General features: G+C 33.9%; 1 protein-coding gene across 1 annotated transcript in view; it reads right to left on the bottom strand.

The window, feature by feature from the left end:
* Window positions 1-23,189, bottom strand: part of ELL2 (elongation factor for RNA polymerase II 2) — an 82,212-nt gene that overhangs the window by 12,774 nt on the left and 46,249 nt on the right. The window contains exons 3-8 of the mRNA XM_031967874.1: window positions 18,679-18,800; window positions 15,099-15,262; window positions 9,487-9,746; window positions 5,143-5,267; window positions 4,706-4,799; window positions 1,122-1,719 (exon numbers count right to left, since the gene is read on the bottom strand). Coding sequence (XP_031823734.1) covers window positions 1,122-1,719; window positions 4,706-4,799; window positions 5,143-5,267; window positions 9,487-9,746; window positions 15,099-15,262; window positions 18,679-18,800 — 1,363 coding nt within the window. The remainder of the gene's footprint in view (window positions 1-1,121; window positions 1,720-4,705; window positions 4,800-5,142; window positions 5,268-9,486; window positions 9,747-15,098; window positions 15,263-18,678; window positions 18,801-23,189) is intronic.

Here is a 23,189-nt window from a genome sequence, read left to right on the forward strand (position 1 = left end):
TAAATTTTACTACAAATAGATCCTACTGTCTTATTTCTGTATATTTTCCCCTGATAAGAGCACCATATAGCCAAAAAAAGTTAGACTAAGAGTTGTACCATTTCAGCTCTATATACAAATATAGAAAGTAAAACATGATACTCCTTAAAATCTTATTCATATACTTGACAGAAGTAGTATTTTTCTGGGAAATTTTGCTTTAGTCATCTCCTGCATTTATAATTACCTACAAGATGGGCTGGGATTCTTCTATTTTGGGGGCTAAGCCTGACCTCAACTCTTAAGACAAGTAACTCAACAAGGCTGGTATTTCTTTTTGAAAAGCAAAACACTGAAGTAATATTATCTGATTTTTAAGTTTAATGCAGTGATTTCAAGAAAGCACTTTAAGAAAACAGTGGGAATTATAGCATTTTAGCTTAATGTTTTCTTTCAATGAGACTTCTTAGCCTATCTACTTTTTTCTTTTCTTTTCTTACATTTTAAGGTCTTGCCAGAACATGTAAATTTGACAATTGTTATAAAACATTTGCACAAAGTAATAACAACAAATTGGCAAGATTCTGAGTGAAGCTGTCATTAACCTAAAATTTAAATTTTAAGGTTCCAAATATTTAAAAAAAACATTTTCTCACCTTTAATTCTAATCCTAATAGATAGATCCTTTTCTGGCAAGATCCTTTTCTGGCAGAGAAGCACTAAAGATTTCTTATTGATTAATGTTTCCACTTAAGATCTACTCTTATGTCCTAAAGGACATTCTTGGGAGAACTAACAGAATCAATCCCATTGTTTTATTATTAAATATTTCACATGTAGAATCAAGACTTTTTTTAAAAAAAAGTATTTAAGGAAAATCATAGAGAAAAAAAAAAAGTTATAATTTGCCATAAGAGAAAAATGTGGTCAAGATAATGTCTTAAAGAACTGGAGATCACTTGGAAAAAAAAAGAAACCCCACCCCATTTTCCCCCCAATACTAGGGACAGTAGTTTATTAGGAACCAGTAATCCTGAGAATCCCACCAGCATGCATTAATGTTTTAAAACTGCGCATTACTATTGTTATTTCAATTTGAAAATAAAAAGCTGTAAGAAAAATAAAATAAAATAAAAAAATACCTTCATTTGAATCCAGAGTGGAGTTATTTAACTTGGCAATTTCCTCTTTTGTCTTAAGGTCTTTCTCCTTTTCCTCAATGTCCTGTTTTTTAATTTGGTCCTTTTCCTTATGTTTTTTAGATTTTTTTTTAGATTTTTTATATGACATTGAATGGTTCTCTTCCATGGGCTTTGGACACTTCAATAGGATTGAATCAGGTGGTGGGATTTCCAAAGAAGTCCTAGAGGTATATTTGTCCTGCTGGTCCTCAAAGATGCTACCATTTTGACTAAAACTGTCAATAGGTAGATCTTGAGTCCCCCGGCCTTCTGGAGTGCTAGGGGAATTGGAGTTAGAATTTACAGTCTGAGGAGGATTTGAAACTGGAAGGTGGGTTGAAGGAAGAGGTGGTGGAGTTGGGGTGGCGGCAGCTGCAGGAGGAGGAGGTGGTGGTGGAGGAGGTGGTGGTGGTAGTGGTGGTGGTGGAGCCACAGCAATTTTTTCATGGGTGGAATTCAAATGACCGTTTAATGTTGGGTGAACTCTATTAGTTAGGTGAGATATCCGAGTTTTTTTATTCATTAAAGGATCTATGAAATCTGAATCCAATGGGCGTTTCTGAAAAAAATAAGGAACCCCCCCCCACAAAATTTAAATAAATTAATGCATGTCCAGTACAATAGCCTCACTCAAACCACTTAATACTAAAGGTAAAACTTTTAACTTTTCTCAAGCCTCAGCATCAATAAAAAATAAATGTGAGGCCATTTAGCATCTGGTTCATATAGACATTTTTTCTTAGGAAATGATAGATTCATTTGATCAGATAAACGTATTTCCGTAAATGCCTGTCATAGAGATCTTAGGGCAGAGTAATAGCACTAAATAAAGAAAGTAGTTCAGTTCTGCTGGTACAGTTGACCTGGTTTTAGACAATATGAGGAGGAATCAATTTATACCATTTCACCCTGTAGGAACTAATAAGACTTGGCAAAATTCAACAAAGCCAATACTTATTTAATCTCTCCTAATGTATGAAAATATTCCATCTTTAAAATGAATATTATGGCTCATATTATTTTATACAAAAAATGATTGTACTAGTAATTTCTTAAGTACCTATCTTTACTGAAACACTTTTTTTACTCAAATATTGTCACTAAATTACTATAATATATTATTGTTTCAAGTGTGTTTTACAAGTGCTTTACAAATATTGAATCTCAGTTTATTCTTACAACAACCCTAGGAAATATGTACCCCTCATTTTATAGTGAGAAGTTAAATAATGCACTTATATATCTAGTAAGGACATATTTAAAGTCAAGTACTTCTGACCCTAATATGTATAGTGTTTCACGCCACCACTAAACTGTCTAGGTTATAAGAGAGCTCTAAGTGACATAAAAAAATAATAGCAAATGATCTTGAATCGACCAGGAGAATATCTACTGACAAAGTTATAGATGGATCCATTTACAGTAGGAGTTTTTAACTTAGGATCAACAAATCCCAATAGAGTTCATGGATCAATTCCAGAGAACTGGTGAAGCTGGGTGAGATATAAATGACATCTCTATTTTTATTAATCTCTTAAGAGAAAATTCCCTATTTTCTTTAGGTACTTAAACACCATTTTGCAAAAGGTTCTGCTTCAGGATTCATCAGGCTGCCAAAAGAGCCCATAATGCAAAAAAGATTAAGAACTCCTCTACTATATAAAGGAGGTTTATAAATTAAAAAAAAAAAAATCAAGATGGTTCAATGTATAAGTTTAAAATTAATGTAATATGATATTGGAGATCCCATGTGTAACACAAAGAATAACCAATTCATTCATCTACTCTCTCAAATAGTTTAACACTATTTGACACCATTAAGTATCAAGTCATTCTCAGTATATAATTAGATCAGAGTTATTTGCTATGTGGTTAAAGTTCTGACCAAGTCAGAGAAAAAGCCACAAAAGTTTTCTTTTCTCCTATGCTTCCCCCTCCAACGTCTAATAGCTAAAGGTAAATTCAGAAGACTGGAGAAGTTAAACTCCTGGGACAATGAGGAGGATGAATTAACAGCTGCCATTAAACGCAAGGCATGCTTCATTACTCTTTACCACAGGTCACTTCTATTCCCAGTCCTAGGCATGTGTGCTGGGAGCTGGAGGTTTATTCTGGTCATCAGTACTCCTAAGGATCTGGGTCAACTGCCAAGAATAAATGACCAAATTTGTTCAAGACTGCTTAATAAGTCTTGTGGAGGAACAGATTATGTTTAACCTTAGGCAGCTTTACAAGTCTTGGGCAGAAATAGATTAAGTTCAACCTTAGGCAGACTGGTTCTTATTTAACCCAGAATTGTTCGGATCTCTCTCTCTGGATTAGGCTTAATTCATTGGGGAATAATTCCATGTGAAAGGAAATCCTCTGGGATACCCCAGTTCAGAGAAATTACAATTTTACTGACTTCTGGGAAGTGAAAGGCATGGCAAATGGTTCTTTGCTTCCTTCTATTCAGTGACAGACTTCTAATAATGGTGATCCTTTTACATAAAACTTTGTAAGAAAAAAAGCAGATGAAAAATTCTATTCAGGTTCAAAGTTTTCCCCAATCCCTAGAACATATAGAAAAATGTTTTCTTTGAACCTATAAACATACTAAAAACAAACTTGTTTGGTATTATTTTTCTTTTCCAAAAAAGGATATAAAAATTGAGGTCTAAAAAAGTGAATGGATTATCTATATCTAAGTAAGAAGAAAGAAATGAGTGAGACTCAATCAGGATGAGGCATTGAGGGATTGTAATTTGCACCAGTAGGTCAGCCCATATCGAAGGAGAAGAATATAGTTTAATTTAAATATTCAAGTAAAGAATGTTAATTTTAAAAAATAATTTTCAGATGAATGCTTTTATATAACAAGTAACTTGTGTAATATGAAGAGCCACCTTCTAGACTGGCACCATTTTGCTTTCTTTAAGTAGTGGCACACCAATACTTTTTTAAAATGACTTTTTCTTTATGATCCTTTTTTAAGGCTTTTAAGAAAGTCCCTAAAAAGGTTTTAAAAAGGGGCAGCTAGGTGGAGCAGTGCATAGAGCACCAGGAGGTGCTCCTAACCAGGAGGACCTGGGTTCAAATCTGGCCTAGCTGTGTGACCCTGGGCAAGTCACTTAACTTCAATTGCCTCAGGCCCCCCCCCAAAAAAAAACATGTTATACATGTTTCTTGTTAAGATTAACTTTCCTACAGCAAATCACAGAATTATGGGGCTGAAAGGGACTTGAGAGTCATTCAATTATTAAATAGAAGAAAATCCTATTATGATAGTTAAAGCTTTGGATCAACCACCACAAAAATCTGTCTATTGCAACAGAGGATAAAAGTGAAGCATTCCTGTTAAGATACCACTGGGAGTGGGAAGAGCATTGGACTGGGAGGCAAGTGATCTGGGTCCTAGTCCTGGCTCTGGCCCCTCTCCAAGCTCTGAGGCCTTCATCTGCCCCGCTGTGTGCCTCAGTTTCTTCATTTTCTACAAATCAGAGTTAGACTTGGTGATCTGCAAGATTCTTTTCAACTCTTTAACATTCTATGATTTTATGAAATACCTGAGAAGGAGAAGATGCAGCATCTTTACTAGAAGATATAGGAGATTCTGAACCGCTGGTGCTGGTAGCATTCTGAGGAGATGGATTTAATTTTCTGTAAAGGAAACACACATCCCAGGTTATACTAGAGATTTAATCAAGATTTTACAGAGAAAGTTTGCCCTTATTTCTCCTCCCCATCTCCCCAAATCACAACATGAAGAGCTAATGTTTGGGGCAGCTAGGTGGGACAGTGGATAGAGCACCAGACCTGAAGTCAGGAGGACCCGAGTTCAAATCTGGTCTCAGACACTTAACACTTCCTAGCTGTGTGACCCTGGGCAAGTCAATTAACCCCAATAGCTTCAGCCAAAAAAAAAAAATAATAATAATGACAATAGCTAATGTTTAATGTCATAATTTTATTCTTCCCCTTAAAAAGCAACAAAGCAACTTACCTAGATAGCACTAACTCCAGTGACTGTCTGTCTATCTCATTGTATCCCGGCCAATCTTTTTGGAGCTCTTTAAATACATAATCCTTTAAGGTATAAGAGAGGTCCTTGGGATTCAGGTTGGCTACCTATAGCATAGAGCCCAAGAATATATCATTAAACCAATTTGTAAAAGAAACTCCATAGGCTCCCTATTATCTTCAGATCAATTATATTTGGCATCGAAAGCCCAAAGTTTTATCATATATATATATATATATGTCATGTTTTAACTTAGATATTTCTGGGGATAGCTAAGTGATCTACTGAATGCCAACCCTAGAATCAGCAGAACCTTAGTTCAATATCTTTTCCAAGAGAACATCAAATGCAGACACACACACACACACACACTCGACTGAACAATAAAGTATAGAACCAGTAGCAACTTTGAAGGTTTATACTTAAAAACTACTATTGAATTAATTAGCACATAAGAGATGACTCACATACCCATTTATTTTAGAAGTTTTTGTGGGCAGCTAAATGTTTACTTCCTGAAAGGTTTTTTAGTAAAGAAAGTTTCTTGGATATTTTATCTCCATTTTCCCCACCAGAGGTAGCAATTTATATTTATCAGTATCTCTATATATGTTTAATTATAATATTATTACTCTCCAAAGAGAATTAATTCTCAGATTACCTATGTTCCCAATATACACATAAAGACATAAAACAATTATACATCTGAATTAAATTAAAACTCATTAAACTTTCATGTTAAGAAACATTCTTCTCGCCAAGGTCCAGAAATAACCTCTCCCCAGAAGAATCAATGCAATTACTCTGTTAATGACAGTTTTACCAAGCTTGGAAATTTGTTTGTTATATAGTACTTAAACCTCCATAGAATTTGAAATAATTTTGATAATTTGAAATAACTACCTCCAATAATTTGAAATTTGAAATAACTACCTCCAATATTCTAGTAACTAATGAATTTATCTCAGAAGTACTATATGTACAATACAATAATGAACAGATAAAAGATGAATGAATTTAAATTTTTTTTTCCTAAATCTGCTCATTTTCACTTATCTATTGATTCCATTAATTACCAAATGCATGGTGTTTTGAGAACTGATTAATTACTAAAAGTTTTTCCTCCTAGGTTAGATGAAGGTAAAGCTTACAGCTATTTTACACTGGAATCTCTATTCTTAATAGTTCTCTCTGCAACTCAGCTGAAATTTATATAGTTTATATACTGAATACTTGAAGGAGCACTGGCAATAATGAGGGGGAAGTTCTGGTGCAGGAATTCTCTCTAACCAAGAAAATTACAATCCATCTATGACTTGGTAGATTAGATTTAGGGAGATAACTGAGGCACATAGAGGCCAACACAAGTCTTTCTAATTCAAGTCAAGCACATGACTTCATTATGCCATTTGTATATTTGACGTTATGAAAACTAATGCAAGCTATTAATTTTGGGGAGGAAAAATTTTAAGTGAAAATAATGCTAACATTAAGTTACAAGTGCAATATTTTTATGCAAAGTCACCATATTTTTACAATGCAATTTCCTGTTTTAGGAAATTCTTAGGTTTCCCACGACTCTAAAATTTATGACTATTTATGACATTTACAACTATTGTCCTATATCTGGTTCCCCCCCGATTACCCAGAGGACAAGCTGTGACAGGTACAGCACCAAAATCATTCAGACCATGATGGAAGCTGAAGTATGATTTACATGTTAGAGACTATACTGAATTGTCAATACTTACAGAAAATTAGATATTGTCCTAAAAAGTATTTCAAAATAGGAAGGAGGGAAACTCTCTCCTTTCCTTCTCTCCCTTTGTCTACAGAGAGTATCACAACCTTACCTACTGAGGCTCTTTGGGGATTGCAGAGCCCTCCAAAGATATCTTGGGGTTTACTGGCTAGATTTCTTTAAAGTGCATGCTTTAAACCAAAACCAATCGACTCATAGATTGGCCAACAATAGATTCCAGGGCAAGCCCCAGTTGGTCATCGTTGGTGTCCCATTAGACCTAGATTATGAATGTAAATAGCAATCATTTCAGTTTTGGCCAGAAACCTAGAAGGTCTCCTCCCAGATTTATTTAGCTTTTTGGGTTTTTTTTTTTGGGGAGAACGGGGGAGAGACCAAGTGAAAGAGGCTATTCTTTGCCAATTGCTCCAAGCTTAAATCACCCAATGGGTGTGGCTTCAGTCAAATTGAAACCAGTTAAAGGTCTTAGTTTAAAAAAAAGCAAAGTCTCCTATAGCATTCAGGGCCATCTCCAGTCATTCTGATCTATATCTGGCCACTGTAACAGATGACTCGAGGGGAAAGTGAGGTAGGTGACCTTAGAAAGCCTTCCCTCACCTAAATCCAATTCACTTGTATGTCATGGTTATCACCTCCCTGAAGTTATGGTCCTCTTTGAGAATGAAGGACAAGCAACAATTATATCAAATTATTAATGTTTTAAAAACTTTGGCTTGAAGAGTATCATAATTTTTAGTGCTACCTTCTAATAATGAAATTATCAGAAGTTATTTTAATGTGAAATCATAAAGGCACTCTGGAGAGAAAGTGGACCTTAGAATTAGGAGGACTTGATTCAAGTTTTTTTAAAGGCCCTAGATTGTGTAACTGCTGGTAAGTCATTTACACTTAAACTCATTTAAAGAGTGGCTATCCCCCCATCAAAGTTTATTCTAGTAAAGCAAAATGAAAAATTATATGGGCACTTAAGTTACATTGAGTAGCAAAGCCCAATGATTTTTCTTGCTTTGATTATTCGACTATTGAAGGTTACTTTGGAATTTAATTATAAGATAGCCGTTTTAGTTATCTGCTTTCTAAGTATAAGCCTGGCTTTAATAATTGAGCTTGTTTTTTCTGTACTAGAAAAATAAGCCACATGAGAATATTCTCTATAGAGGTATAAGAAAAAATTAACAAAGAAATACGTGTTACTTGAATAAAGAACAAATTATCAAAGCTTCAAAAAATATTAAACTAATTTTAAATTTAGGCTTAATCATCTCAGGGCAGTTTAGTTTGAGGAGCCATCAACTAGATGAATTAACTTTCAAAGGATGACTTGTAATAATCAAGTTGAGCAACAAATCAACAAACATCTCTATTAGCAGAGAAGGAACATGATTAGTTTATGCAACTTTTCAACTTTTATTACTCAGGAGACGATTAACCAGTTTGTGGACAATCCCTTGGTCTTTGTTTTTTACATATTCTTTGGGGTAAGCTTACTATCCATTTCCATGAACAACAGAGAGAATGGAAAGGCAGTGAAATTTTAAGTAATATATTTATAAGCTGCACAGATACAGATATCAATTCAATTAGATATAAATTGATACTGTAATTTTTTAAATGCCTATTCGACATCAAGCACTGGGGACAAAAAAGATAAAACTGAATCAGGTCCTGTCCTTAAGGAACTTCTATTTTACTTTGGAAAGTTACTAAGAAGAAATCTTAAGAAATGTTGGGGACAAGGAAAAAGGGGATGGAAGGTTTATTTGGCTAATTTAAAGGAAATTAATTTCCTAATATTATAACTTAGGCTCTCCTAATATTATAACTTATGATTTCAAGTGAGTAAGAAGTGTGGGGTCCCCATAGGAATCCCAAAACAACTTATTCAAATGCTTCATTTAACAAATATGCACATATCATAATCAAGTCTTATCAAAACATATCAAAATTGTGACTATCCATCTTGTCACTTCTATTAGCCTGTCACCTCTGTACTGTAATGCAATTGCTTTGTAATCTGCCTGTAGTATACACCTTTCCCTCAATTTAAGTTGATTTTGTTTCTTGGATCAGTTTTTCTTTAATAATCAAATCATCTAACACATCAAGACAATTATAAAGCCCAAATTTTGTGTCTCTTCAATAGAAACTGGGATAATAATTAAGTTAATTCAATGAAAAGTACAAAATATTCTTTCTTGTTTCCATTTTCTAAGTCATAATTTAGAGACAGAAGGCATCTTAATAGACATTTAGGTTCACCACTCCCATTTTACAGATAAGGAAACTGGCTGAAAGAGATTGAATGAATTGCTCAAGACCTTGCAACTTTGAATTATGATCCAAATGTTCTGATTCTAGATTCAAGAAATGTGTAGTGTACATATTCTTTCAATTTAGACAGTTGACATAATCATTTCAAGTTTTCTATTTCATTTATGAATTAAATGGCTATCCTGGGATAATTGAAAAGTACACAAATGAGTTCTCTTAGTAAACTGAGCTTGACAGTTCTCCATTTTAAAGAAGAGCATGCAAGAAATAAGCATAGATTAAACTGGTCTCACCTGTTGAAGGATGGCTCCAAGGGAGTTCTTGTCTTTTTGATTAACACCATCTTTCTGTAATCGAGCAAATAGTTCTGGTTTCTTGTATGTCTTCAGTGCCAGGAGGTGAATCACTCTGTCCCTATAGGGCCGCTGAGAAACACTGTTGTTTAAATGGATCTTTCGTATCGTATTTGCAGGGTTAATAGGAGTTGACCTTTTTCTCTCGGGTACTGCATCTGGAACAACTTGAGGTGCTTTCCGAATTTGTACTCTTTTACCTAGGGCCAGTGAAAAAGAAAGTGGTCAGTCTGCATGTTATGATGACCTTCTGTCAGTATTCTGAAGTTGCTATCTTCACATTTCATTTTCCAAAAGCCATCCTCCCTCCCCCATTTGTTATCTTAAAGTTAGTTCAAAAAAATTTCTGTCAGCTCAGGTTCAGCTAGACTCTGATGAAATCATATTAGTCCAGTTCCTGAGATCCAGAGAATTAAAGTGATTTGCCCAAAGTCACAAAGGGACCAGAGCTAGTACAATAAACCAAACCTCCTTACTCTTAGTTTAATTGCTTTCTTTAAAAAAAAAAAAAATGAATTTAATAATTGATAAATGAATATTCCAATATATGCAGAACAAAAAGTTGATATGAAAATATCAACTTCTGTATTATACAGTTTTTTTCTGTCCTGCACAAAAATCTAGAAAAAAAAAACACCACATGGTAAGATTACAAAAAATTGTTGCAGTCTGCACTGAGAATGGCTAGTTAAATGACAGTTACATATATAGTAAATTAACCTTTTCATTGAAGGCATAAACTATAGGGCTAGAGCCTAGTAATTATATGTTCTTATCAACAATAGAGCTAAAAATTTTGCAAACTCAAAAATGTCAGAAATAGCCAAATAAGCAGATTTTCATTCCTCATCAAAGGAAGGATGGTGATTTATTTATGTCTCTGCAAAGAGAAAAAGAAGGCTTTTCCCACTATCTTTATGCTGATCACATCCATATAAGAACATAAATCCTACTAAACCTTGCTTTATTTTTGATTATTAAATAAATGGTTCTTACAATTATGGAGGGCTTGGCAGAAATGGGCATTGTATTTAAGTACATGATTTGTTGAGCAAAAAAAAAAAAAAAAAAAAAAAATGAAGAGGGAGGGGAAGCCTTTTAATGTGATTTAGTGAATTTTAATTAACTCTCCTCAAAACCTTACCAGATTATTTCAAAAGTAGCCATATGTCTATGCTCCCTAATTAACTAGCTGTTTGACAGCATAACACACTGGACTATAGTTATGAAAACTCTAAATATGATTTTGTCAGTAGCTTCTTTATAATTGAGGTTAGAACATGAAAGGTAAAAAGAGGGGATGTGAAGAGAGATGACCTATTTTTTATTATCCTGACTAAAGTTAAGCTTGAATGATCAAGGAATCTCTTTCTACCATTTAACCTGGACATGATTAATGAGAAAAAACATTCTATTTTTCTAAGTATACAATGAAGACCCTTGACAAGGTCTATAGACACATGGGGAAGAAATATGATTTAAAAATTTTACTTTTCCCACTTAATATTAGAGATCATTGGAGTGTTTCTAAATTTCTACCATGACAAACCTTTCCACCCCTAATCTTAGCTAAACACATCCTATCAAAGTAAATAGGTATAGCTTCATGGTGAAGTAGAAGATAAATGTTAACAAGCCCATCAATTATCAGGGTAGTGATACTGTATAAAAGTCTAGGCAGGTACCTAGAGTTAACCAGGTAAGCTGACCCCTTTTCTCCTTAGTTGAATTTTACAAATCTTTTGATTAAGTTGTTACAACCAACTGCCTAATCTGAAATGAATATCATGTGCACAATCAGTAATGAATATTTGTACAACCTTTTACCTATTCTTAAACTCCTATTCAATTCAGAATAATGTGAAAGAAAGAAAATTTGTGATATTTACAAAATAAGCCAAAAAAATAAAGCAAGAACTATTAAGTACAAGAATTAGGAGTAGGGGAGGGGAAAACATTTTTTTAAACATTAGAAAAATCCCTCCCTTTAATGAAACCTGTGGGAGAATATAATTCTCTTTCCAGATTCAATTCTTTATATAACTGGTGGCAGTGCATCTAACTGTGTTGTATGTATGACCTGGGGACTGCTCATCTGAATCCATATTTCAGTATATTAAGATGGATACCTAATAGTATGTATCTAAGAGCTTACTAATCCTCCATTCAGATGGAGAGATTCATTCTCATCTCTTACAACTCTCAAAATAAGCAAGTTGAAATAGACAAAATACCATGCCCCAGAAAAGTAGATGTGGTCAATTTGTTTTTTGAAATTGTTTTTCTGGCCTGGTTCAGGGTGGAGTAGGAATAAAAGGCAATGGCTTTGGCCAGCACACTGATGCTGGATTTCAAAAATAATGACTAAGAGTAGTATAGAAATACTATAAACATCCATACTGCTCAATGAGCATATAAGCAATGAGGTAAATTATTTAGTACAATTAAACATGAAATTTTTTGAAAGGCATCATTGCCTTTTAACTTGGCACTCCAGTTAAGGGCATTCTGTTTTATGAAGGCTATACAACCGTTTTAAAGATAAATTATTTTAAAGATTATTTGCTCATGACAAAATGTAGGTGGCTAGTTAGCATTTAAGAGAAAAGAATCTGAAATAAACTTGATCAAATGGTTGAAACGGAAAGATGCGAAAAGATCAGAAATATGACTGAAAGAGATGCAATGCCACAAAAAATGAATGTAAATGAGATAGCAATGTAGACATCTTAAAAAGCATTACAATAAGGCCAGACCTTTATTAAAGCAATCTGTCCAGTTTTGAACTCAGAGATGAGAAGAACTGCAGAGAATTCAGAAGAGAGCAATGAAAATGATTAGAAGGTTAGCACAAGTCATAGAGAAAGGTTAAAAAGCCTTAGAGTCATTTAGCCTGGAAAAGAGAAGCTCAAGAAAGCTGTAACAATAGTATTTAAAAACATGAAAGAAAGAATACTCTATGGGTGACTGTAAGTAGCTGAATCAATGAGGATGAGGAAAAAACTTGAGAAAAACTCAGTCTATAAGCATTTATTAAAGTACCTCTTATGTGCCAGGCACAACGCTAAGTGTGGGAATACAAAGACAAAAAGTCAAGTGTCAAGGAGCTCAGTCTAATGAGGAAAACAATTATGAACAAACGAGACATACAGGATAAGTTGAAGATGTCAAGAGAGGGAAGGTATTAGCATTGGAGGGTATCAAGAAGGTCTTCTTTGAAAGAAGTGAGATTTTAGCTGGGACTTGAAGGGGGGGGGGCCAGCTTTGCAATTCAAACTGAGCATCTTATATTTGTTACTAGCATTGATAGGGAGCCAGGAGTTTGCTGAAAAGGTTGAAGACATGGTCAGATCTTGACAGCCCGGTAAAGGATGGCCTCAAGTAGGGGGAGAGAGATAGAGACTAATAAGCAGCTCTCACAACTGTCTGGTGTGAAATGATAAGAGACTGAACCAGGCTGGGAGGCAATGTCAGAGAGAAGGAGGCTTATCTGAGCAAAGTAATGAAGATTCAACAAATTCCTAACACAAAAAAATGAACTGAGGTCCTAAGAAATGGTTCCAAGGGAAATTGTTAATTGCAAGGTAGAAAACAACTACAATGTCTATAAGAAAAAAAGTACCATTGTACACAGCAAACACAATGTTCATTAATCTTCATTGAAACAGGAAGATTCAATCTAAAGGATGAAGCTCACCCATCAATGATGACAAATTATACTGTCCTTTTTTTTCATCTTAAGAGTGAAGTAACATTTTAGTATCATTACATAGCACTGAACTATCACCGTGTAGCTTGTTGGAACCTAGGTGTTTTAAACTCCATGCAAGCTAACTACAAAGTACTGTTACAGAAACAAGAAGTCGCTAGCAGTTGAAATCTATTTAATAAGTCTATTTAAAACCTTCAAACCACTCTGATTTGAAGTCAAAGTTTTTAATCAGAAAACCATCACTGATAAGCAACTACAGTCCTTAAACCCCTGTCTATTGACCCCTCTTGCTGCAATTGCTTTTTATTTTATAATAAATCGGAACATTTCCAACTGGCTTGAGACCAGGGGTAGAAATTCTTGCTTTCTATTTTATTCTTCCCATCCTCAAAACCTCTTTGATTCCCTTACCAAGTTCAAATATTTTTCTTTCTTTTTAAAAAAAAAAATTTTTTTTTTTTGATAAAACTTTTAGGACATGTTAAATAAATAAAGAAGTGATCTACCACATCCATCTCTAAAACTTTTAGTTAAAGGGGGAGGGGATGAAATAAATGCAATATTTTGAATCTTAACAATATAGCAAGATTAGATAATTGGTACATAAATTTAATTAGGTCAATTCAGAGGATAAAAGGCGTAAAAGGTACTGGAAGGCATATTTCACTCAGAAGAGGGGAAAAATGATCTGTGGTAGTTGCCTGCTGAAGAGAGAACTTGGTCCTGTGTGTACAGACACCTGGGGAAGTTATGAATTGTTGTTAAACCAAATCAAGTGTATCTAAGCTAAGCACTAGTTCCCAGGAGCATTGGCCCTGTTCCAAAAAAGTGCCTATTAATGACAGAAGTGTATTTTCTAAACACTGATTGCATTGTAGCTGGCTTGCACATAGAAGGAAAAACAGAAGCAGAATTATACTCAGCCATGGAAGATGAAGATTAAGGGGCTTGGTCCTCACAAGAGGCTGTCACTGCTAGAATTTAAGTTTTGAAATTAATAATAATTCACTTTTTAAGAAAAGTACTTGTGTTATTAAAAACTGACATAGGGTTCATCCTAGTTCCTGATAGTATTGATAGTCATCAAAATGAATATGTTAAGAGGTCTGATAAATATCTATTTCTCTATATCAAGACAAAATAAGGGACATGGATGGCAATCACCTTTATGCCATTCTCATGGTCTTCAGTTTTGGTGGCTATGTTAAGTGGAATTGGGGAAACCTGAATTTTTAGCCAATCTCTTGCCTAATAGATGAAAAGTACAAGAATACTAGATGACTACCTAAAGAACCAGAGTAATTAGATTTGGTTCCTTTAGTGCTTGTACCCTGAGGTTTAGGAAAGGATAGCTTTTGGAGATAAAAATTCCTTTCCAAATTGTTCACTGAAAAGGCAAGGAAAAGTCTGTAATGGGTGGGTCACTAAGCCAAAAATTAAAAAATAAATCTAATAGAGAACCTTTTATTTTAAAAATAATTATCAAAGTATAAAACAAGAATCATGCAACATTTTTGATTATCAAAATAACATTCTCTGGTGGCAAAGAAGAGTACAACAATCTATGCCATGTTTTTAGAACTAAAAAAAATATATTTTTGTACAGCAATAAACTAAAGGAAAAAAATCACCTTCAACAAAGTAAAAAAAAAAATTTTTTAAAATAAAACATGGTATTCTTAGGGAATAATTTTCACTAGATAAAAATTTGCACAGCCATTTTCCCTGACAATCAATTTCTTTGATTTTAATAAATAATGAAAGGGGAATTTATACACGGCAACCTAAGCTCTTTATGAGAGAGGTTTTAAAAAAAAAAAAAAAGGAAGCTCATACACACCTACAAATGGTCCACCAGGTTTTATAACCTTTGTACTTCGGTTACGGGATTCCTCTTCTGCCTGGGTCATTCGTTCTCTTGTCATTTGATAGGAGTCATTTGTTGCACATACTGTAATTTTATCTTGTATAAATCCCAGGCAATTGAGCTGTGAGGCACCAGAACTGCAGAATAACAAAGTAGCTTTGTGAGAGATGACTATTTTAAACTTATTTTTTGATCAGTACAGGCAAGCTACAAGTTTTAAAATTATTCTCTTCTGATATCTTCCTCTCATTTCTTTTGTATTTCAAATAGAATGGGTGAAACAAATACCTAATAAAGTCGCAAACCTTTGTGGAGAAGTAGAGCCAAATAGGGTTACCCTAGGGCTATGGCAACTTATGAGTGCCACATGTGATTAAGAATCCTCTACTCCTGATTTTTCCTAGACCTGAATGAAGTCTGTTTAAAAGCAACTTTTATAAACTCTTTCTTTACAGGAAAAATCTTTAGCTGAATTAAGACTTAAATTTGTGCAAATAATTTTCTAGTTAGTGACAAAATTCTAGCAAGCCAAGGATCCTCAAACACCTTATACAAATTCACATTTGCCTTTCTACTTAAAATTCACCGATAGGGAATGAATAACTAATAGCAATTTAGCATTTTTTAAAAAGCAACTTTATTCCAAAAATTTTAAAATTTAGCTGCAGATTCTTTAACTTTCTTTAAACAAATAACATCCTTGCATGCAATTTTCTTATTCTCTATTATTCAAGGGGAAATAGAACTATGGGTTGATTTTTCAAAAATCAGTTTTATAGGTTTAAAAAGTGACTTTTGAAGTTGTATTAAGAGCTGCTTCACAAGTGTTAAAATTCGTATTTCTCAAAATGTGTTAGTATCATCTATTAGGTGACATACAGAACTAGAAATCAGCCAAGTGAGAGAAGTTTAACTTGTTTTAATTAGTTCAATTTGTGTTTAATCTTCAAGACTAACATAACATGCAATGACAATGGAGAGAGAGAGAGAGATTTCTGGTGAACATTTTCCTCTAAACAATAATACTATGGTTCAAATTCTGTTTGACAAGCTAAGGGTGTAGTAGATAGAATGCTGAGCTGGAGACAGGAATTCTCAAGTTCAAATATGTCCTTAGATACTAGAGTTTTGTGATTGGCAGTTTTGTTAAGAATTGGAGGTAGAGAATTTTTAATGCATGGTGCTCAGTAGAACACTGTATTCAGCAACATCAATACTGTATGATGCAGAACTGAATAAATTAACTATTCTTAGCAATACAATGATCCAAGGCAATCCCAAAAGGACTCATGATGAAAAATATTATCAGTCTCCAGAGAAAGAAATGAATATAGACTAAAGCTTACAAATTTTTACTTTTTGTTCGAGTTTTCTTCCACTAAATGATTAAATATATAAATGTTTTACATGAATACACACGCATAAACTTGCATCAGATTGCTTACTGTCTCAGGGAGGAAGGAAGGAGATAGAATCAGAAACTCAAGAAATCTGGTAAAATTGGGTAATATATTTCAAAAAGACTCGATCAACAAATATTTATTAAATTCTTACTACAAGTCAAGCAGTAAAGTCAAGAATTGGGGATACAAAAAACAAAACAGACAAGAATACTTCCCCTTCAAGGAGTTCACATTTCAATGCTGGAGATATAACCTATAAGTATACCTATAAGGTCTTATAGGTATACTATAAGGTATACCTATAAGACACATATAGGTCATTCTCAAAGTGAAGGCAGTAGGAATTAGGGAAAGGAGAAAGCCAGTCTACAAAAGGTAGGATTTGAGTTGAGTCTAGAAAAAAAGCTTAGAGGCTGAAGTAAGGAGAAAATACATTCCAGGTAGTATACTAAGGGAACAAAAAATCCCTATAATAAAAAACAATATTTCCAAGTCTCAGTGGATAAAACTAGTTATATATTTCAAGCAAATTCAAAATGAAAATCTTTAGTTAGTCCCTTGGAATTTCTGGTAAAAGGATGAGACTAGTCTTTTCATATTGCTCAAAGGCTAGTAGTTCATAATTACTGGTAATCAGTGCTATGAACATTAGAGCTTAGTAATTAAAAGATTTAAGATAACCAGTTTAACATATTTCAGTGAGGTCAAAAGTAAGGGAAAATCCTCTTAAATATAAGAAATAGCAGAATCTTTAAAGTACCTTTCCCAGTACTATTTTGCTATGGAATTGCCAAAGTATACATATTGACTAATTTCTGTTAATGATTAGCCTAATAATGTCACATACTTACATAATAAAATGTCAGTTGCAAAGACATGTTAACTAGAAAGTTAAGGTAACATATTGGGATGAAAGACAAGAGACAGATTTTAGCATTAGTGAAAGATATAATAAATAAATGAAAATCATTGCTTTAAATTTCTGTTTAAATCACTGATGGCTTAGAGACTTCCCTAATGTTTTCCTATTAATATCACTGTCTTACAAAGTATAATTACAATTACAATTGCAATTCAGAATGGCATTTTAGTTTGTGCTTGCTTTAAACACAAACTCCAAACAGCTTCTTTTGGCTCAAGGCCAAACAAAGGGGAACCTTGAAAGCCAGTCAGAAGTTAATAAAGGAATCCAGTCAAATTAGTATTTACTGAGGTCAAATTATGAGATAAAGAGTAAATATAAGGCAGTCTCTCCTTCAAGTTTACAATATTGTTCATGAGATAAGTTTTATAGACAAAAAGATCAGAAATCATAAAAATCCAAGAATATCACCACATGTAAATCACAGAACAGCCCATGCCTATTTATCTATAAATGTCACAGGGTCCCTAATGATGAACATATTAGATGCTAGATTAAAGAACATAAATTTCTGTTAATTTCACACTGAACACCTTAGTAAGTAAGAATATGTGTCTTAACTATAACCTCCACTGGGGTTCTGAAGCCTCCATTTTGTGGAAGAGCCAGCCTTCTTCATGTACTGTTCCCAACTTCCTCTAGTCTTCACAACCACATCTTTGCTAATCCCTCCCCCTTTCCACCTCCTTTTTGTGTGTTATCTTCCCCCCATAAGAATTTAAGTTCTTTGGACACAGGTGTTGTCTGTCACTCTTTTTTGCTTCTATCTGTAGCCCTAGATCTTACCACATAAGTGCTTAATAAATGTCTAATATTTCAATTATGTGCATTATTTCTTTACATTGATCCTCAATCCCTAATGTTTTTTTCTCTCCATGAAAAGTAACATATTGGGATATTTACTAAGTACTCCACAAGAATCAGGGTTGTGACTTGACTGGCCAACGCCAAAAGCTATGTCCTGAGGAGTGGCCTAACCAACTGAAATTTAATAAGTACTAAAGTTACTTTATTGATCAGGAAAAGGTATAAATTCTCCAAAGGGCTCTATGTTAATTAGACATAAATAGAATTTGCTTTGAAAGAAAGTATGCTCTCTATGTTAATTCATTTTTAATAAAAGTCTGCTTTAGCATTAAAGTATCCTAACCACTATTCTACAGTGTAATAAAAGTCCCAGACATAAATACAAATACTTTTCTCTGATCATCACTTAACATGTACTCACCTTGAGACAGTTTGCTGGATGCAGTCAAAGCTTCCCTGAGGGTTATCTTTGCCAACATTTGACAAGTAGAAGTTAAAGTTATGCACTTCATTTGGAGGATCATTTTTGGGAATTTTGACAAGCTAAAAAAAAAAAAAAAAAAAAAAAAAAAAAAAAGAGAGAGAGAGAGAGAGAGAAAAATGTCTCAAATGATAAATTCAGCATAGAAATTTGCTACATCCTAAGAAATATATTATTACCTTGAAACCCTTCTGACAGCTAAGTTTAAAAATCACAAAATTGGGCATTTGTCATTTGAAAATAAGTCCTCTGGCATTTTCCAAAGGTTCTCACTGTTTTGTAAGTATAACTAATTTCATAAGGTTTGGTAGAAAATGCATATTAGCCAAAAAGTTCTTGAAGAAATAAAAGTATAGTAACCATCTTAAATATCCTCTTCTAGGGTAGCAGTATATAAAGCATTGGCCTTGGAGTCAGGAAGACCCGAGTTCAAATCCAGCTTCAGATACTTAATATTTACTTATCTGTGTGACTGTGGACAAGTTGCCCCTCCTTTCCCCAAAATTCTACTCTGATTTGTTTGATGTTCCTTTGCTGGATTATCAACCACAGGTTTTAAGCAAAGGCCCACTGGGAACCATCCTGGACTCTTTTCTTCTCTTTCTATATACTCTTCAGGAACTCATCAATTCTCATTCATTAGCTTCAATGTGGATGATTTCTGGGTCTATATATCCAATATACCTTCCTAAATTCCAACCCCATTCTGTCAACAGTTTTGCTGGATGTCCTAGAGGCATTTCAAAATCCTCAGAACTCTTATTTTTCTTGGCTTTCTTATGTCTGTTAAAGGTGCCATCATCTGTGGTATCACCCAAACTGTAGCATCCAAGTCAATTTTACATCCCTTACACCATCCATATCCAATCAATTTGTAAGTTTCTATGGATTCAAGTTCTATAAAATCTCTTGAACTCTTTCCCTCTACTCACAGAACTACAACAGAACAAGTTTCAGAACCATCACCTCTCACTTAGATCTAACTATTCTTTTTCCAATCTTTCCTCTTTGCTAAAATCATTGTCTGCATTGATAGTGATATTCCTGGAGAGGATTCTGGGAAGATGGTAGAGTAGGTTGGTAAATTTCAAGTTCTCCAGATTTCCTCTACAAATAGAACAAATTTGAATCTCAGGGCAAACAGACTGGTGAAAAATCAAGATGACTTGGGGCAGAACAAGGCCATCCTGATACAACAAGAAAGATCTGGAAGACCTAAACTGGGGATTAACCTGAAACATCAAAGGGGAGTCCTGGGGCTAGCTGGGTGTGGCTATAGCTTCAGCAGGAACCACAAATATGGGAAAACTAGGATTCATCTTGGAAAGGAAGACATTCAAGTAAAAAGAGGTTCTATCCCAAAGAGTAATGTGAAATGGCTCCTTGCTCAGAGAAAATTTATAGAAAAACTCAAGAACTTAAAAATCAAATCAGATGAAAATAACTCTTTGAAAATTAGAATTGGTCAAGGGGAAATCTATGAGAGACCAAGAACAAAACAGATGATAAAGAATGAAAAATAGAAAAGATTGTGAATTAGAATGTGAAACATCTTATAAGAAAAACAACAGATCTGGAGAACAAATCCAGAAGAGGAAAAGAGAATATAATTGGACTGCCTGAAAATTGTGACCAAAAAAAAAAAAAGGATCTTGACATAATAATATGACAATAGATACACCAATGAGAACCTTTGTGGAAAACACATAGGAATATTATTGCCAAACTTTGAAGTCCCCAGATCTGAGAAAAATTTGCAAGAAACAAGAAAAAAACAATTCAAATAGGCTGTAGCTACAATTAGAATTTTACAAGACAGTTACAATAAAAGACTACAGGGGCCTAGAATCATATCTATTAACAATCAAAAGAACTAGACCTGAGGCCAAAAATATATCTAGCAAAGTTAAAATCAAATGAGGAAAAATGGATATTTAAAGAATTTGCGTAGACAATTTTTTTTTTACATGGGAAATGAATATCATGTTTAAGATTCACATCAACAAGGGGGCAGGCTCAAAAGACTGGGCAGAGTTAAGTAATAATAGTAATCGGGTTATACAAATGAGGTGCAGAGGAAGAACAGACAGAGGCTTACTGGGGGAAAAGGCTTAGTAGTTCTGAAAATCTACTCATAGGGAATAGGTTAAATAAGCAAAACTTCATATATACCATGAAAGGTATAGCACCCTCAAATCTATAAATAAGTGGGGAGGGATAGGTGGTTGAAGAAGACAAGGAAAGGATCCCTGAGGAGAAGGACAGAAGAGGAGGTAGGTAAGATAAGCCAAATTATGGAGCAGAATTTAATGAGAATCAGCAGAGATAGTGTACATATATCTATATATGTAACATAAATATATCCTTTCTTAATTATAGCCTGCATGGGGGTGGAGATGGGGATAAAAGGGGGAAAAATAAAAAAGTTATGCAGCAAAGAACAAAAGAACATTTACAATTGTTGTAAATTGAACATTTACAATTTACAAGGAAGTACAGAAAAGATGGACACTTCTACTTACACACACACACAGACTTTCTTGATCTGGTAATTTGTTGTTATATATTTTGAATCCTCTCTGATGTTCTACTGGGCATATAGTAATGTTCTCTTTGTTTTGTATTTATTAATTTTGTATTCCTTTTCTTTTTTTTTAAATAAAATTTTAAAATTTAAAATTCCTTAAGTACAAGTCTGATCATGTCACTTCCCTGCTTGAGAAGCCTCATGGACTCCCTATAGCCAAATACAAACTCTGCTTTGGCACTGCACAATCTGACACCAACTTATTTTTCAAGACTTCATTTCACATGACTTCTTTTCAAAAGAAAGGAGATTTAACAATTTGCCAAAGGACTCACAGGTACTCAAGTGTCAGAGCTAAGATTTGAACCAATGTTCTTCAAATCCAGAATTCTTTCCATGACCTGACACAGCTGCTTTTTGACACATGTTGTATCCCAGCTACATCTCACATCCTAGAGGGGACTGTGTTATCTTTTCACCCTAAGCTAATGGAGGCTTAGCACAGATCTTGGGATATGAGGCATACACAGAACATAGAATCTCAGGGCTAAGGTCTCCAACCTACTTGGAACCAAAAACGTCTTCAAAAACATTCTATATCTGATGAATAGTCATTTATCTTTTGGCAGGGGGAACCCACTGAAATAGCATATTTTATTTTTGGCCAGGCATACAAAACAAAAACTTGAAATAATTCATACACATAAAATTTTACCTTTATTAAAGACAAAAGCCAAGATAGGTGTGCTTGTTTATTCTTATAAATCGTGGCAGAATATTATGACCCCATGTTGATATCAATTTTCTCCCTAAAACATAGTGTTCACCTTTGGGCTGACCAAAGTAAAATATGTTACATATTTTGTCTTGTACACTATATAAATACTGCCTCTTCTTCCTCCACCTCCTAATCTCAGATCCAGCCCTCTGTCCATTAGGTCATGTTACCATATCCACATATGGACTTGAGGAATCCTGTGCCACTATCTTATCCTAAGAAGACTAAAGGAAATACAGTTTAAGTGGTTTTTAGATGACATATTGTTGATTAATGCTGAAGTACAATAAAACAAACAAACAAACAAAAAAAAACTCCAGGTCTCTTTTACACAAACTGAAAACAAAACAAAAAAAGGGGGGGGGGGGAGAAGGAGGAAAAAGTGGTTAAGTGAATTAAATTTTGTAATGAAGGTAAATATAGCAGCTTAAACAATGGCTTTTTATCTATAGTTACTTCACAATTTAGCAAAGGTTGCTAAGATTTAGTTAATTTACTATGAAACTTTCAAATATAAATGCATTTTAAATTCTACTTAACCCCATATTTTTGAACGAGAATGATAAGATATCTAGTATAGCCTTTTAGTTGAGGAAAGGAAAGATTTTGAAAGATCAAATGATTCACTCAAAAGTTATATAGATAGTATGTACTAACGCTTGAAATAAGTTCCATAATGTATTGCTACCAATATAAACTAGCACTTTAAAACATTTTTTCCTATCCTTTTCAAGTTTCCAGGATGTCTCCTAGTTCTAGTATTTTGAGACACTGAACAACCTGTTTTCATACTATGTACTATTAACTTAAATTGATTTTATAAACACAGGAAGGAAAATGTCAAAGTTAAGACTAAAGGAAAAAAAATATTGCTGTATACTGGTGTAATAATTTCTTTAAGAGAAAGGAGATTTAGTAATTTGCCAAAGGACTCACAGGCACTATAACTAATCAACCAATCAATTTATTAGTTAATCATAACAATATAATTATAATAGCAATACAATAATAATATTATTGGTGAGTAATATTAGCTTGGTGGGAGTCACTATCCTTAAGTCTTTACCTCTTAATAGAGAAAGGATCTCCTCTTCCCTAGAAAAAATCAAGAGAAATTCATATTCCTATAGTACTCAGGGTTATAAA

The sequence above is a fragment of the Sarcophilus harrisii genome, chromosome 1, assembly GCF_902635505.1.
Source record: "Sarcophilus harrisii chromosome 1, mSarHar1.11, whole genome shotgun sequence".
NCBI classification, from domain to species: Eukaryota; Metazoa; Chordata; class Mammalia; order Dasyuromorphia; family Dasyuridae; genus Sarcophilus; species Sarcophilus harrisii.